This window comes from Triticum dicoccoides, chromosome 7B (genome assembly GCF_002162155.2).
Source record: "Triticum dicoccoides isolate Atlit2015 ecotype Zavitan chromosome 7B, WEW_v2.0, whole genome shotgun sequence".
Classification (NCBI taxonomy): Eukaryota; Viridiplantae; Streptophyta; class Magnoliopsida; order Poales; family Poaceae; genus Triticum; species Triticum dicoccoides.
Genome location: NC_041393.1, coordinates 5566016 through 5579846, shown reverse-complemented (window position 1 = coordinate 5579846; position 13831 = coordinate 5566016). Strand labels below are relative to the sequence as shown.

The following is a 13831-nucleotide window of genomic DNA, read 5'->3' as shown; positions in this document are numbered from 1 at the left end:
ACCTTTTCACTCCAACAGAGATTGAAGCTTTCAAGACGATTGAGTTAGCCCGCATACAGAACAAGTACCTCACAGAGGAGAATATTTTGTTGAAAGATCATATTGCTGGGCTCAAGGGCATTATCCACAAGTTGGAGGAGCTTTTACGCTCGATGTGCGATAATCCACCGTCGTCATCACCACCTCCATCACCTCTGAAGAAATAATCACATGGGTATGGGCACTCCCCTTGGCAACTGCCAAGCTTGGAGGAGGTGCCCCGGTATCATATCGCCATCACACTCCTATCTTTACCGCTTTATTTAGTTCGATCCTTTAGTAGTATCTTGATCTATTAGTTCGAAGTTTTGATATCAAGTAGTTTTGAGTTTTTCGTTGTGATCTCTTTATGTAATCGAGTCCGTGTGCTATCTATAATAAAGATTAGTGGTTGAGTCAAGGGCTTTGCTATGTTGCTAGGATCTTGAGAAAATAGAAAGAACAAAAGGGTTCATATTGATCTTATGGATAGTGATAACTTCACACATAGAAAGTATGAGGCATAAAAATTGTTGAGAGTTGATGAACGTAGCCTTGGTCATCGTTGCAATTAATAGGAAGTAATAAGGAAAGAGGGGTTCACATATAAATATATTATCTTGGACATCTTTTATGATTGTGAAGCACTCATTAAGTATGACATGCTAAAAGAGTTGACGTTGGACAAGGAAGACAACGTAATGGTTTATGTTTTCCGACATCTCAGTTAAAGTATATTGTCATTGACCTTCAAACATGTTGAGCTTGCCTTTCCCCCTCATGCTAGCCAAATTCCTTGCACCAAGTAGAGATACTACTTGTGCTTCCAAATATCCTTAAACCCAGTTTTTCCATGAGAGTCCACCATACCTACCTATGGATTTAGTAAGATCCTTCAAGTAAGTTGTCATTGGTGCAACCAATAAAAATTGCTCTCTAAATATGTATGACTTATTAGTGTAGAGAAAATAAGCTTTGTACGAACTTGTTGTGGAAGTAATAAAAGCGACGGACTGCATAATAAAGGTCCACATACAAGGGGCAATTTAAAGTGACGTTCTTTTGCATTAAGATTTTGTGCATCAACCCTAAACGCACATGACAACCTCTGCTTCCCTCTGCGAAGGGCCTATCTTTTACTTTATGTTTCACTTTATGCTTGAGTCAAGGTGATCCTCACCTTTCCCTTTTTCATTTTATCCTTTGGCAAGCTCCTCGTGTTTGAAAGATCATGATACATATATCCAATTGGATGTAAGTTGGCATAGGCTGTTATTGTTGACATCACCTAAAGGTGAATATGTTGGGAGGCAACACAATAAGCCCTTATCTTTCTCAGTGTCCGGCTGAAACTCTATAACCACAAGTATTGCGTGGGTGTTAACAATTATAGGGGACTACGAGATAGTTGAGTATGTGAGCTTGCTGAAAAGCTCTATTATTGACTCTTTCTGATGTTACGATAAATTGCAATTGCCTCAATGACTGAGATTATAGTTTGTTAGTTCCCAATGAAGTTTTTGAACCATACTTTACATTGTGAATTGCTTATTGCTTGAACATAGGAAATCATATGACAAAATCCATATATGTTGTTGTTATTACAATGATCATGATGCCCTCATGTCCGTATTTTATTTTTATCGACACCTCTATCTCTAAACATGTGGACATATTTTTTGATTTTGGCTTCCGCTTGAGGACAAGCGAGGTCTAAGCTTGGGGGAGTTGATACGTCCATTTTGCATCATGCTTTTCTATCAATATTTATTGCATTATGGGCTGTTATTACACATTATATCTCAATACTTATGGCTATTCTCCCTTATTTTACAAGGTTTACCATGAAGAGGGGGGATGCCGGCAGCTGGAATTCTGGCTGGAAAAGGAGCAAACGTTGGAAACATATTCCGCACAACTCCAAAAGATCTGAGACTCCACGAAACAACTTTTTAGATTTAATAAGAATTTTTGGACAAAAGAAATAGGCCAGGGGTCCCACACCCTGTCCAGGAGACAGGGGGCGCCTCCCCCCTAGGGCGCGGCCCCCTATCTCCTGGGCCCCCTGGTGGGCTTCTGGCATCCATCTTCTGCTATATGAAGGGTTTTCCCCTGAAAAAATCATGGGCAAGCTTACGGGACGAAACTCCGCCGCCACGAGGCGGAACCTTGGCGGAATCAATCTAGGGCTCTAGCGGAGCTGTTCTGCCGGGGACACTTCCCTCCGGGAGGGGGAAATCATCACCAATGTCATCACCAACGATCCTCTCATCGGGAGGGGGTCAGTCTCCATCAACATCTTCACCAACACCATCTCATCTCAAAACCCTAGTTCATCTCTTGTATCCAATCTTGTATCAAAACCACAATTGGTACCTGTGGGTTGCTAGTAGTGTTGATTACTCCATGTAGTTGATGCTATTTGGTTTACTTGGTGGAAGATCATATATTCAGATCCTTTATGCATATTATTACTCCTCTGATTATGAACATGAATATGCTTTGTGAGTAGTTACGTTTGTTCCTGAGGACATGGGTGAAGTCTTGCTATTAGTAGTCATGTGAATTTGGTATTCGTTCGATATTTTGATGAGATGTATGTTGTCTTTCCTCTAGTGGTGTTATGTGAACGTCGACTACATGACACTTCACCATTATTTGGGCCTAGAGGAAGGCATAAGGAAGTAATAAGTAGATGATGGGTTGCTAGAGCGACAGAAGCTTAAACCCTAGTTTATGCGTTGCTTCGTTAGGGGTTGATATGGACCCATATGTTTAATATTGTGGTTAGGTTTACCTTAATACTCCTTTTTGTAGTTGCGGATGCTTGCAATAGGGGTTAATCATAAGTGGGATGCTTGTACATGTTAGGGCAGTACCCAAGTGCCGGTCCACCCACATATCAAATTAACAAAGTACCGAACGCGAATGTTATGAACGTGATGAAAACTAGCTTGACGATAATTCCCAATGTGTCCTCGGGAGCTCCTTCTTCATTATTAGAATTTGTCCAGGCTTATCCTTTGCTACATAAAGGATTGGGCCACCTTGCTGCACTTTATTTACTTTATTTACTTTTGCTCGTTACTATTTAACTCATCACAAAACTATCTATCACCTACAATTTCAGTGCTTGCAGAGAAAACCTTACTGAAAACCGCTTATCATTTCCTTCTGCTCCTCGTTGGGTTCGACACTCTTACTTATCGAAAAGACTACGATAGATCCCCTATACTTGTGGGTCATCAAGGCAAAATCCTCATTTTTCAAAAACTTAGGAGGAGGACCAACATGATTTAAATGAGTGGAGGGAACCTGTCCTCCAGAAGTAAGAGGTGGTTCAACATGCGCAAAGATGCCATTTCCTCTTCTACCACTAGGCAAGGAAATTTTATTACTAGAAGCTTCCCCCTTATCGGAGTTAGCATCCGCCACCTTGTTAGTGGGAGCGACCACTTCCAACGGTGCGGTGGATAACTTAAGACCATTAAGAAACTCCTTGAACATGCCTTTGACCTCGGTCATCATGGAGGTTTTCAATGTGTCCAAATCCGCATTGATTTCCTCATGTGAGACCGGGGATCCCCCATCGGCCGTAGACGAGGATGGATTCACACCGGGGTGCTCCTCCTCACCGTCTACGGTGTCAGCCATACTCTTCGGACAGTAAAGTCCTGAATAAAGAGACGAGGTCTGATACCAATTGAAAGGATCGATATAGTTGACTAGAGGGGGTGTGAATAGGCAACTAAAACTTTTTAGCTTTTCTTTACCAAATTAAACTTTGCATCAAAGTAGGTTGTCTAGATATGCAACTAGGTGAGAAACCTATATAATGCAACAACAACAAGCACACAAGCAAGCAAGGGATACAACACAATATAAGCTTGCACAAGTAAAGGTGAGAGATAACCAAGAGTGGAGTCGGTGGAGACGAGGATGTGTTTCTTCCCTTTGAGGGGACGTACGTCTCCATTGAAGCGGTGTGGAGGCACAATGCTCCCCAACAAGCCACTAGGGCCACCTTATTCTACTCACGCCCTCACACAATGCGAGATGCCGTGATTCCACTATTGGTGCCCTTGGAGGCGGCGATCGAACCTTTACAAACAAGGTTGGGGCAATCTCCACAACTTAATTGGAGGCTCCCAACGACACTACGAAGCTTCACCACAATGGAATATGTCTCCGCGGTGACCTCACCCGTCTAGGGTGCTCAAACACCCAAGAGTAACAAGATCCGCAAGGGATTAGTGGGGGGAATCAAATTTCTCTTGGTGGAAGTGTAGATCGGGGCCTTCTCAACCAATCCCTAGAGAATCAGCAAATCTAATTGGCTAGGGAGAGAGATCGGGCGAGAATGGAGCTGGGAGCAACAATGGAGCTTAGGGACAGAAGAGGTGGTCAACTTGGAGAAGAAGACCCCCCTTATATAGTGAAAGGAAAAATCCAATCGTTATCCACTTGTTCAACCCGTGACATGCGGTACTACCACACCAACCCGCGGTACTACCGCTAAGCCATGCGGTACTACCGCTTGCGCGACAGGAGCCAGACGACCCCCTGTTGCATTGAAGCAACAAGCGGTAGAACCGCTGGAGCGGTACTACCGTGCACCCCTGCGGTACTACCGCAAGGCAGGGTTTGTCTAGGCTGGGAAGGCACGGACTAATAAAATTACATCCGTGGCTACTTCCGCTGAGTTTCGATCTGTGCAAAAATCCGACATGGTACTACCGAATGCAGGGAGCGGTACTTCCGAGTAGGGCGCGGATGTAAAAAACTACATCCGCCCCTACTTCCGCTCGTGTTGCTATGCTGGGCTAGAGGCCACGGTACTATCACGCCCGAGGAGCGGTAATACCGCATTGCGCGGTACTACCACATCCCTGGCCGGTATTACCATGGGCCACTGCGGTACTACTGCTCCCTTGAGCAGTACTACTGCATGCCACAACTCAATAACACTAGGAGTCCTTCATTTTGCAAAGACACAGATAAACGGTCGGTGCTCCAAAGAAGCCAAGGAAAGGTGGTGCAAAAGAACAGACGTGTACGTGTTGATTCCACCCTAACCTTTTTGACGCGGACCCCTCTTAATAGTATCGCTTTCCTACGACTCAAACCACCAAAAAGAAACATAGAGAAACGACGTGTTCACTTAGGCTCCGATGGGCAATGAATCGTCTTGTGCCTAGACATGAGATATCTGAAATTCTCAATGCACACGATTAGTCCGCAAATGCATTGTCATCAATCACCAAAATCACATAGGGAAAAATATGCCCTTACAGGCGCGACGGTGATTCAGCAGCGGAGAAGCGGCCAATTTGGCCGATTTAGAGGCATGTGACGGCGGAGCAATGATGGAACTGAGGCAGGGGCGGTGGAGCAACCGAATCTAGCAGTGGGGCGGCAGCTGCGACGACGACCGATCGGGGTGGGACAAAACCGGGCCGGTGGCATGGCGTCCGCGGCATGGAGGCGGAGGCGGGATTGGGGACGGCGGTTGCACCAGCGAAGGCCCCAATGGGGTGAGCGGCTGCGGCGGAGGAGGCGACAGGGTCGTCGGATTTGGCCATGGCCTGGACGGCGGTTGGCAGGCGATGGGAGGGCCGAAGGAAAATGAAAGCGGTTGGGCAGTTGGGGCGGGGCTGCCGTTTTTACATCTCCTGTAGGTGGAGATGTATATTTGCATCGCGAAGTGTTGTATTTTAATCTCCGGGAGGCGGAGATGTTTTTTTTTTTGCATCTACATGATCTGTTGGAGAGGGGTTTTGGGGCCTTGAAAATGCAAAAATTAGTTTTTTTTTTATCTATGTCATCTATTGAAGATGCTCTTACTTATCTTCTTTGTGGTCACGGGTTCGACTTTCGCTTCCGCACCTCAATTTATTGGAGGGATCGAATTCACGCTGTGGGTAGACGACTAAGGCATCCTGAACACTTGAACAAAGACGCGCCTCAATTTTTAGAAGGGATCGAACTCGCGCTGTGGGCGGATGATGGAAAAAGTCCAAAACAAACCCTAAACTTGTAGACGAAATGTAAATTGAACTCTGAACTTCAAATCTCTGAAATGAGCACATTGAACTATTTAATCCCAGTCTATTTTAAACAATCAGGGATCGTCGGCGTGGCATGTTGAACCCGAGATGGTTGGCCCTGCGAATCGAACTAGCGACTTGATGCTCATCAAGTCCTCCTGCGAGCCACTTTAACTGTTGGTTGTTGGTGACGTAAGTGAAGCATGATAATATTTAAACACGCAGCATGGAGGTTTGAAAACATTTTTTGTAAATTTTTGAAAGATTTCCTTGAAAATTGCCAACAATTTTGAAATCCAAATATTCTAACAACCAAAAAACAATTTTTTAAATTCCAACATTTTTTTAAAATTGAACATTTTTGGAGTTACGAACAGTTTTGAAAAACATACCTTTTTTTTTAAACCTGAACCATTTTTAACACCCCGAACATTCTTTAAAGCGTGAAAACTTTTTGGCAAAAAATAACAAATTTTTCAAAACACGAACAATTTTGAAACCTGAACAAATTTTCCTATTTTAAAGTTTTTTAGAAAGTGTTCACATTCTAAAATATTATTCAGATTTCCAAATTTGTTCGCATTTTTTCAAAATATGTTTATCTTCAAAAATGTTCATGTTTCCAAAAATTGGTTTCACTTTAAAATTTAGTTCAGGTTTCGAAAATTGTTAGTGATTTGAAAATTTCGTTCACGTTTAAAAATGGTTCATGTATAAAAAATATTCATGGATTTAAAAAAGGTTCACGTTTGAAAAATTGTTTATGTTTTTCATAAATCATAATTCCAAAAATTGTTAAAAAAATTGCAAAACATGTTTCGAACTGGAAAAAGTCTTTGTTTCTTTTAAGAATATCCGAATTTCAAAAATGTGATTATTTTCAAGAAAATGTTTAAAATTCTAAAATGTTTTCGAACCTCAATGCTATGTAGTCTGGTTAAATACATATGCGCTTCACGTTTGTCCCTAAAAGTTACCTGGTAGAGTGGCTACACGACGAGGTCTGCAGTGCCAGATCTAAAGTTTGATTCCCCCTGAGTATTGTCTTTTTGCTATTTTAAAGTCAAAAAAAAAAAACGTTTCGCATTTGGTGCGCCGGCCCAGTCACCAACGATCCCGGTTCGACCTGCTGCTACGTCTGTAATCCCTTCGAAAACGCGCTGCTACGGCGATAATTCCTTCGAAAACGCGCTCAAGGCTTAATATAGACCGGAATTATATAGTTCGGTGTGCTGACTTCAGGAATTTGTAATTCGGGGTTTGATTTAGCTTCCGTCTATAAGTTTAAGGTTTGTTTTGGACTTTTCCCGCGGATGACTAACGTATCCCGACCGCTCGAGAAGAGACGTGTTTGTGTAAATGCTTAAAAGTTATCTATTCTGATCCTAAATAAATTTGAACTTAAAATTGGTTTAAATATTTTGAACAATAAAACCTGAAATTACCGATTTTTTTTAGTAAACCGGCTATTCCAGCCCTACCGAAAGAAAAACGGGATCGAGAAAATTAAAACTTGTTCCACCCGCATCGGTTTTCTTTTCGCCAGGAATCGACTGTACAAAAATCCGTTTTAAGACTCTGACGTGCAGCTAAACTAATTTGGCAAATGTATTAAAGAGAAATGGATTAAGAATACATTACTAGTTAAGTATTGTTTTCAGCTCATTGTGAACACGTATGTTCCTGGTGACAGTGCAACCGGCCGTAGGGGTCGTACGGGAAAAACCTATCATCCTCTCTGTATACATATTAAACAAAGTATTCACAAATAAAATGTAATAAATAAAATCATAATACTCTTGCATACAATTACAATTTTGTATCTTATGCGGCTACAAGAACTTTGATTGCTGCTGATGATGTCTACTTGTCCGGCACTTCTTTTGATTTTGTCAATAGGAAATTGTAGAAACATGTCATCCTCTCTCTTACATAATAAATAAAATCATAATATTCATGTATGCAAGCAGGGGCGGACCCAGAACAAAAATCACCCGGTGTCCACGTGTACACCAAACTCAACAATCTAAAATATTCGATGACAAAAAATCTTTGCCAAAATGAAGCGTTTCATTTGAAATTTTAGTTGATTATGTATAGTTGAAATATAAAACACAAGAAACCCAAATAATAAAAACAAATATGATGAATGACCAACTCAAAAAAAAAAGTTCAACGAGGGCAACATGAATTCCCCTAATAATTTGCCGCTTATTATATTATCACAACTGCACAATTGAGTTACATTATTTGTCTCATTATATTTATCACAGATCCCCCCTAAAAATGTGTCTTACTGGTGTCACATACGGTCGAAAAGTCCAGAATTGCAAATAGATGTGAATCACCAAGACAAAAATATCAGATAGCGGTCTCATTATCACTTGTCACACTCTTAAATTTGAAAACTCTAACCATATATTTAGGCAACAAGAATTTGAGATATGAACACATTCTTGATTGAGCCATACATATTTCCATCGATTATTTAGTGGTCTGCGTCGGCCAACAGGCGAGGGCAGGGGCAGGTTGATGGTGTCATTCTCCAGCCGACCGCGGGCTGGTGACTGGCGACGGTGCGACCCAGTGGAGGCGAGCATGCTGCAGCAGAATCGGCGCAAGTTAGGCACGTACATACAGAGCATGTTAGACATTAGAGCCATCTCATGTTAGGCACGTACGTACAGAGTATATAAGACCAAAACAGACGACCTGATCCATCGATAGCGCCACTCCTACTAGACGGGTGTGCATGCGGCTGCGCGAATACTCGCCGGGTATTTCTCTCTATGTCTTTGTCTCGTTTCAGCCGGTGTCCAACTTTAATTTTTAACGGTGTCCAGGCACAAAATACGTACTATACATAACTTAAGCTGGATTTCTACCCGGTGTCCAGTGACACCGGCTGGACCAACGTAGATCCGCCCCTGTATGCAAGTACAATTTCGTGGCTTCTACGGCTACAAGATCTTTGCTTGCCGCTGATGAGCTCTACTTGTCCCGCACTTCTTTTGATTTTGCCGATAGGAAAATGTAGAGCCCAACAATTACCACTATTGTGCCAAACAGGCTGCAATTATAGAAGAAAGAGGAACAATTCAATTCATTTTGTCCCAACTATATTAATTATAAATAAGTTAAACCTTTTATTGGAACCGGAAAGATGGCTCCGAGAGAAGTAAGAAGAAGCGAAAGGGACAAACCTTCCTACTGTAATCTCGTCGCCTATGAAGATGGAGTCCAACAAAACTGTGAATACCACAGACAATGGGCTGAACATTGGAGGATATGCTGGGCCTCGCTTGGCCACGACCCATGAGTTAAGGCTATATTTCCCCGCAGTTGCAAGTGCCCCCTACACCAAATAATTTCATGTTGATTACCTAGCAAATAATTTTTCATCTAGGCTTTCCAATTACCAGTGATTTTATTAACCCTGATGAACCAGTTTCAAAGAAATTACGAGCTACTTAGCTTCAAATATATCGCAGATTTTAATATGTATTTTATGGATGTTTTTCAGATCTACTAACTCACCGAGTAGAAGATGGTCACAAGGTTCAGGTCCCATCCTAGCTTCCACGTGTTCTTGTCTCTACTCAATATTATTCCAACTAGTGCGGTTTGAAATCCTCCAACAAAGCATGTCACCATAGACGACCAGTATTTGTATGGATACACCTTCATAACCTTTGACTGCATGAACATAGTACAAAAAAATTCAAGATATAATTTCAGCTAACAAAAACAATACACAAAATTACAAAATGAACTTTCTTATCATCCCAATCTCGTGTTGGAGTGCTCCTTGCATGCAACAAGATCATCCTCAGCTCATTCATGACATGCAAATAAAAGCATTGCTAGTAGTTACCCACATGAAAAACTGGATTTGCTAGGTGCACACTGATTATATCAACCAATTAAAAGCACAATCAGTGTTGAATGCATATAGAACCAATGTTCACGTCGAGTACACTTAAATGATGTGTCGGTGGTAACTTCATAAGTAATGGACGATGCTAACTTATAAGGAAAAGGTATTTTCAGAACATAGCCATATATTATCTAATTTTGAAGTTCTTATCAAAGCAAAGCCGGCAGTGAAGGCGGGTCTCAAATGTTTGTCACGTTTAGGGAGTTATAACATTCTGAAGATTAAATCTACTAACAATCTTGATGATGTCATCCCTTTAGCATCTTAATGCATGCATGCAAGTATTTATCTCCAATGTTCTCTTTGCCCTCTTCTCATCATGTCTACCGGCCCGCTATAATACTAACGAGCACACGTCTCCTTAGTCCAGCTCTAAATAATATAACAAACTTAACAAAGAAAGAGGGATAGTCGCGACATGTCATTGCGTGGTCGGTCACCTGAATCAAGTACCAGCAAGCAAGTGTGATGCTGCTGCCTACCAAGAATATTGTCCCTCTTAGATGATTGCCTGCAACCTCTGTGGTTTGTTGTCCCTCGTGGTGGTGCTTCAGAACGGGATCCCAGAGATGCAGTGTCTTGCCCTTGTATAGGCTGATGAGCATCGTGCCTCCAACCGAGAGCACAACGGCTATGATCTTCATTGCTCCAGCTATGCTCCAGATTTGCAATGTCTCCATTCTTATAAGTTCATGCATATATCACATTCCGTGTTGGAAAACAAGATATAATGGTGGTTGTTGATTATCAAGAAGTTGATCTTGGGACCAGTAAATCAAAACTGAAGTTTATTGTGAATACATGAATAATGAAAGAAATTTGGTACCTGAAGACGAGCGAGAGAATGAAGGTGACCAGCGGAATTATGTTCAGAAAGATGACAGCATAAGTTGGCGTTGTATCACTGAGACCATAGTAGTATAGGCTCATTGGCACCGCATACCTACATATCATGACGTGCGGTCACTGGAATTAGTTCATGTTATTCAGTATTTTGTTAAAAAAATTGGCCCTCTAATCAGGTATGTATTAGCTTGCAAGTGACTACTTTTGTCTCTCAAATTTTCTTTGCGGGATACTTGATTTTCTCTCTAATCAAAGCTCTTTGCAGTCAAGCACTGTGCTATATATATGTATATATAGTTGACCAGGAGAACTATTGTGCCCTTTTACTAATCACTATAATGTGGCCACTTTTAACTCATGTGGGGAATGTAATTACTTTATATGGTATAATAGAACAGCGACAACATATGACAATCTATATATGCATATATAAAAGGACATCGAGAGATCGACCAGCTGCAACTGCAAGACTAGTGCGATGTGCTGGTTTAACTGAGATCCACGTTGTCTGCCACTGAAATTAATTATATCACTGAAGCTGGAACGTATATAGTCGTTCGTTTGGAATTTTGACGTGGCCTAGACCAGGACATAGGCGATATCACACACTAAACTATTAGCCTAGTGTTGATAACAGCCTTTCGGACGGGGTCTCGGACACCTCTGGTGGACCAGGCATGATCCGCCCCTGAATAAGGCATGAATAGAATGAGGTAGTAAAACAACATAAAGAAGTTTTTTTAAGGGAATAACAAACATAAAAAAAGGCATATAGGAAACTTTTTTTGCACACCAGCATGTATGTATAGGTGCACACAATGTGCACTAACTGAGTGCGTTTGGACTGCGTACCCGATGAAGGCGTTGAGGAAGATCCATCCCGTGGCGTGCCAACCCATCTCCCTCCACTTGCCCCTGCATGTGCACAGCACAATTCATAGCTCGAGTTTAGCCGACTAGAATGCGTTGGGCAGCTAAATCTGCCAAAAAAGTATTTTGAAGGGAAAATCTTCTGTCGGACGCCGGTTGATACTTTTCATAATTAACGTGATCCACTTGTCCAATGCTCGATGATTCTTTTCATAATTAACATGATTTTTTCGTCCAAATAACGATATTCTACATAATCAGCCTCCACTCCAACACTCGATGATAGTTTCCATAATTACCTTGATCCTCTCGTCCAAAAAATGATATTATCCATAATTAATATGATCCTCCCGTCCAACCCTCATGATTATTTCCATAAATTAATACTTGGCTAATTATTGTATGCACCTATGGACGAGGCAAAGATTGAACAAGAGATAACTGAAACGGTTTTTAGGTGTGCGAAACGGACGAAATGACTACGGACTCCTCTGTGATAGTAGAGACTTCTTGGATAATATTCGAACTGTCAATACCATTTCCTCAATGCAAATATATATAAAGCTTGACAAACTGTTTTTTTTTCACTTACATAGTTGCAATTTCTTTTTAGAAATGACACCCGATAATTATCAAGAAAACAATAATTTGTACAATAATAACAGAAAACAAAACAATCAACATAAAAAAAAGATATTGAAAACCATACTACCTATCTTCTTCCTTCGATTGTACGCCCCCGCTGAAGCATGCAAATTGCACTAAGCCGACAACAAAGAAAGAAGACTCGATGTACCACAATAGTGACTCGCCCCAGAAACAAGATCTAATCATCACTGAAGTAACATGGGTTGGGGTGTCACTCCACGCAACACGGATTTGGAATCCTTCACTATTAATATAGAAGGTTGCGGGAACCAGACCATATGGCAGAACTAACCGAAAGAGGTGGTCGAAGTCGCTGCACAAAGAGCGGGACAAGGGGCAGGTCCCTACTTGTCTTGCCATCGACGAGGCTGCTGAACAAGAGAGACAAGGGATGTCGAGACAACGGCGTGGAGAAGAGGACCTTGGGTGGCAAATAGGGTTGGGAGCCAGGGGAATCGATGTGCAAGAGGAGAATTTCGAAGGGCTTGAGTGAGATTTTAAAGTTGGAAGAATTGAAGGTTATGGTAATTGAGAGTAAATAGATAAGCATGCCGGCATGCCGCACACATCGTGCATACTCTTACCTTTCGAAGATGAGCGCCAATGGGAGGATGAAGGCGGCGCCGAAGAGACTGCGGTAGGCGAGGAGGGCGAAGATGAACATGCCACCACCGATGGACAGCTTAGACAACAAGATTATCCCCGTGATGAATAGTTGCACGAGCACCATCGATGCGGGAGCCTTCCACTCCCACCCCACCGCCTTCTTTGTCTCTGCCGCCTTGATGTCCATCGGTCACACAACGATAGTTGCAGGCTCTTGCTGCCCACTGCCGTCTCGATCTCCGACTATATAGAGGGCGCGCTATCCTAGCTTGCTAGCAGCCAGCTAGCCAAAGGGGCATGCATTTGGGATGAAGTTGAAACTTGTGACTGAGCACGCAGATCTCTACTCATATAAAAGGGGGAGTTGGTGGGCTCTCCTCACCGGTGTATTTTTGCCTCCACTCCTACCACCCCTGTCACTCGTATATTTTTGTCTCTCCTTCCATCACCATCTCCCACTGGTTTATTTATCCCTCACCTCCCACCACCCCCTCCCATCGGATTTTTCTCGCTCCCATTAAAAAACCAAATCCCATTAAAGGTTGAGATCTTGTTTTGTTCTTGCTTTGGCAAGTGTTGATTCAATTTAATCACGTAAGTAATAGGTAATTAAGAATTATAAATCGCATTATATATGAGTGATCACCTTCCTACAAGACAAAAATAAGATTTTTATAACCTTCTAAAACAAGTACACGTATTTTTCAATGTGCTGTCGTTTATTATTATCATTATCTTTACTTTTAAATGACAATTACAACTTTCCTAATACAACAAAAATAACATATTTTTTATCTTACCAAATCACATATTTTTTATATTGCCAAATCACATATATCTCTACTATTAAAGGGGAGTT

The 13831-nt window shown here is 41.8% G+C and overlaps 1 protein-coding gene across 1 annotated transcript; it reads right to left on the bottom strand.

The window, feature by feature from the left end:
- Positions 1 to 9056: 9056 nt before the first annotated feature.
- On the bottom strand, positions 9057 to 13159 carry LOC119336992 (WAT1-related protein At5g64700-like). Its single transcript, XM_037609086.1, has 7 exons — positions 12951 to 13159; positions 11701 to 11763; positions 10829 to 10945; positions 10443 to 10683; positions 9603 to 9761; positions 9269 to 9420; positions 9057 to 9135 (listed from the first exon to the last, which is right to left on the bottom strand). The coding sequence occupies exons 1-7, from the start codon at positions 13157 to 13159 to the stop codon at positions 9057 to 9059; spliced, it is 1020 nt and encodes a 339-aa protein (XP_037464983.1).
- Positions 13160 to 13831: the final 672 nt, after the last annotated feature.